Genomic DNA, 3,846 nt, shown 5'->3' with positions numbered 1-3,846 from the left:
CTCTTTTTAGATCATTATTTCTTGGCGCATGACCCCGGCGAATGCTAGGAGTTTTTATAAGGTATGAAGTATATCTGAAAATATCGTGAGGATTGCATACATACAAACATACATACATACATACATACATACATACATACATACATACATACATACATACATACATACATAAATACATACTTCATGTATTTTAATTATGTATAATAATTTATGTATATTTAATAAAAACAATTACATTAATTAGGAATTTAATCGAATTCATTAAAGACGTATTTGAAATATGCCACCAGTTCTAATTAAACGAATTAATTACAATAATACTGTTTTAATTGAAATTTTTGCCACGTTTTTTTTTCCAATTAACATTTTTAATTTTCAGTTAATCAATAGTATCATTTTGATGATTAGAGAAAAATCAAAACTTTTTTTAATTAATATGAGCAATTTCATAATTGAAATTCATTTTTATTTTTTTCTGTGTACATATACATTGTTGTTACTAATTCAAATTTAGAGTTAGGTTTTAGAGTTGGTTTTAAACAAATATTGACTTTTCACAGAATTTTAAAATAAATATTATGAACTGCTTTCGTTGACAAAAGTTAATAATATTTAAGAACAAAGTATAACATGTAATCCAACTCTTTAACAGCAGTACCTAATTTTAAACATGTGTTTGTGATAGGCAGTGTTGCCAATTTAGCACTTTTAGTGCTAGATCTAGCACTTTTTAAACTCATTTAGCACCAAAAAAATTTATCTAGCACCTAGCAATTTTTTTAGCATTTTTACTTTTTTTTAGCATTTTTTGGCATTTTTTAAACATTTCGTATTTTAATAATTTTTTAATTAATTTTAACTATTTTTCCGCAAAAATATGTTTAACATTTTATGTACTAAAATCGCTAACTAACAACACTGTAGGTACTAAAAAATACAACAGTGTGGATTATTAGTGTTTTCAACAATGACAACAATTTAAATAACTGACAATTGCTTACACACACACATGCAAACAAACAAAAAATAAAAAAACAAATCAAGTAAATTTTTGTTTTAAATTAAACTAAAGTCAAAGAAAAATTCAATAATAAAATAAAGTTTTTTAAAGTGATAACATGAATAAAATGTATGTCCAAAAATTCCGTAAGGAATGGCTAAGTAACGAAAAATTTAAGGATTGGATAAAAGAGTCCGAAGATTCTGGAAAAGCCTTCTGCATATATTGCAAATGCGATATTTTGGCGAAGTTTAGTTGTTTGGAGAAACACGCAGAAACAAAAAAACATGAAAGTGCTATTGGGTATATTACAAAAAATAAACCCATTCCATTCAAACCCGTAAGCTTTAAACTTCAACAGCAGGAAGCTGCATTATGTATGTACATTGCTGTTCATAGCTCAATTAAGCCAGTAGACCACTTAGGTGAACTTTGTAAAGCAAAGTTTGACTGCGCATCAATAAAGCTACACCGTACAAAATGCAGCAAAATAATAAAAAATGTCCTCGGCCCACATTTTAATGAAGAACTTACCAATGACATCGGCAATAGTTACTACAGTATTTTAATCGACGAGTCAACAGATGTATCTTTCACAAAAACTTTAGGTAAGTTTCTTTAGTACATAAAGATCTTTAAACTATATATTTCCATTTTCTTTTCAAGGTTTGGCAATAATTTACTTCAGCCAAAGAAAAAATGTAATTGTTTCTACATTTTTAAATATCGAAGAAATTCCTAATGGAACTGCCGAAAGCATTGTTATTTCTTTAAAAGATACCCTGCAAAAATTTAAATTAAATATTAATAAATTAGTCGGAATTGGTACTGACAATGCCAATGTAATGATTGGTAAAAATAAAAGCGTCCATGTGGCACTAAAAAAAGATGTTCCTGATTTGGTTCTTGTGAAATGCGTATGCCACTCATTACAGCTTGCAGTAAACCAGTCCTTGAAAGACTTTTTACCCACAAATTTGGAATTTATTGTTTATGAAACATTCAACTGGTTTTCAAAGAGCTCTAATCGTCAACAATCCTATAAAACTTTATACGAAAATTTGAATGGAAAAGTGTGTTTTTTCATTATTTACATACTTCAGCATAATAATTTTTAAACCTATTTTATTTTAAGGAGCCGTTAAAAATTACTAGAATTTCAGACACAAGATGGCTATCTGTAGAAATTGCGGTTGTAAGAATATTGTTCCAATGGGATGAACTAAAGTTACATTTTGAAATGGCAAACATAAATGAAAAATGCCACAAAGCTAAAATCTTATACGAAATGTATAGGGACGAAACAATTCATCTATATTTACTTTTTTTGAAACCAGTTTTGCATGAAATACAAATTGTTAACAAAGTCTTTCAAAGCAATGAAAATGACCCAACGCGCCTTTTAAAAGAAATAACTCTATTAATTAACTTCCTTAAAAAAAAATATTCGATAACGAAATTATAGATGTATTATACGACGACTTCGAAGATAAAATTTTGTACACCTGTAGTCTTGGTTATGAATTCGAAATGCATCTGGAAAAATTAAAAAACACAGGTAAAATTCGAAAAAATAAAGTACAAGAAATTAGGAATAATTGCATCAACTTCGTTGTTGGATTAATTACCCAATTAAAAACAAAGGTAAGCATACATATAAATACGCATAAAAAATACATAAACTAACCCCTTCTTTATTTCAGATTACCAGACAATATAAAAATTTTACAAAATATAGATTTTTTTTCGGTACAAAACGTTTTGAGTTCCCAAAAGGGCGAAATTTTATCAATTTTAAAATTATTTTTGCATTAGCGAGGAAGAAATTGGAAAAATAATTGACCAATATTCCAACATTCAATATATAAAATGGATTAATAAAAATAACACAGTATCTTTCTGGGCAGAGGTAAAAGCATATAGAGATGCCGGAGGGAACAAGAGATTCGAGGAGATTGCCAATTTTGTTTTAAAACTTCTCTGTCTTCCGTGGTCTAATGCGGACGTTGAACGTGTGTTCAGTCAAATGAACATCGTAAAGACAAATATAAGAAACCGATTACACCTACAGACAGTAAATTCTGTTTTAGCAATTAGGTAAGACTTTATTGTTAAATTTTGGTTTCTTAACTTTATGATATAATTTAATAACATTTTAGATACGGATTAAAAGGAAGCGGAAAGTGTTGTTACCAATACGATGTCCCAACGAATTACCTGAAATTAATTGGATCGAGTGAATGCTATGATTATAATAATAATGATGATAATGACGATGACAATGACTGGATTTTTTAAATTCATCAAATTATTTTCGACAACTTATGTGATCAAATATGAATTTTAAAAGTTAATTTTTGAATAGTAATTTAATGACTTTTTTTTAAGAATTTACTTCAGATTTTAAAAAAAAAGAATTTAAGATTTTATTTTTTATGTTTTTTTAAGGAAAGATGTATTTTCAATTTCTTTATTCATATTTAAGTATGAAAATGAATTTTAAAGAAATACAAGTCTCATATTTTACTATAAAGCCAATTTTTTCTATTTATTTTTCTTAGCACTTTTTCTTAGCACTTTTTTAAAAATTTTTAGCACTTTTTAGCATTTTTTTGAGAAAAATCTAGCATTTTTTCCCAATAATGTTTTGGCAACACTGGTGATAGGGCACCTAACACTAAATACATATGTGCCTAAACACACTGTGTTTTAAATAATAGAATTTTCAATTTGTTTAAATTTTCAATACCAAAAAAATTAAACGATTTTCTTAATAAAAAGTGCTTGAAAACTATTTAAAAAATCAGTTTTTTTGTGGATAACTGCAATTTCACGTACGATGCTTA

At 27.2% G+C, this 3,846-nt stretch overlaps 1 protein-coding gene across 1 annotated transcript; it reads left to right on the top strand.

The window, feature by feature from the left end:
* Positions 1–827: 827 nt before the first annotated feature.
* LOC124419575 lies at positions 828–3,368 on the top strand. The gene is made up of 5 exons (XM_046949628.1): positions 828–1,608; positions 1,667–2,073; positions 2,136–2,558; positions 2,908–3,097; positions 3,160–3,368. The coding sequence occupies exons 1-3, from the start codon at positions 1,119–1,121 to the stop codon at positions 2,463–2,465; spliced, it is 1,227 nt and encodes a 408-aa protein (XP_046805584.1). The 5' UTR covers positions 828–1,118; the 3' UTR covers positions 2,466–2,558; positions 2,908–3,097; positions 3,160–3,368.
* The last annotated feature ends 478 nt before the right edge of the window (positions 3,369–3,846 follow it).

The sequence above is a fragment of the Lucilia cuprina genome, chromosome 4 (assembly GCF_022045245.1).
Source record: "Lucilia cuprina isolate Lc7/37 chromosome 4, ASM2204524v1, whole genome shotgun sequence".
Taxonomy (NCBI): Eukaryota; Metazoa; Arthropoda; class Insecta; order Diptera; family Calliphoridae; genus Lucilia; species Lucilia cuprina.
This window is presented reverse-complemented; position numbering and strand designations above follow the sequence as displayed.

Excerpts from the sequence above, each read along its gene's own strand:
- LOC124419575 (XM_046949628.1), top strand. The coding sequence starts at position 1,119 with ATGAATAAAATGTATGTCCAAAAATTCCGTAAGGAATGGCTAAGTAAC. Across the intron at positions 1,609-1,666 it reads ATCTTTCACAAAAACTTTAG|GTTTGGCAATAATTTACTTC; the intron begins GTAAGTTTCTTT and ends TTTCTTTTCAAG. Across the intron at positions 2,074-2,135 it reads ACGAAAATTTGAATGGAAAA|GAGCCGTTAAAAATTACTAG; the intron begins GTGTGTTTTTTC and ends TTTTATTTTAAG.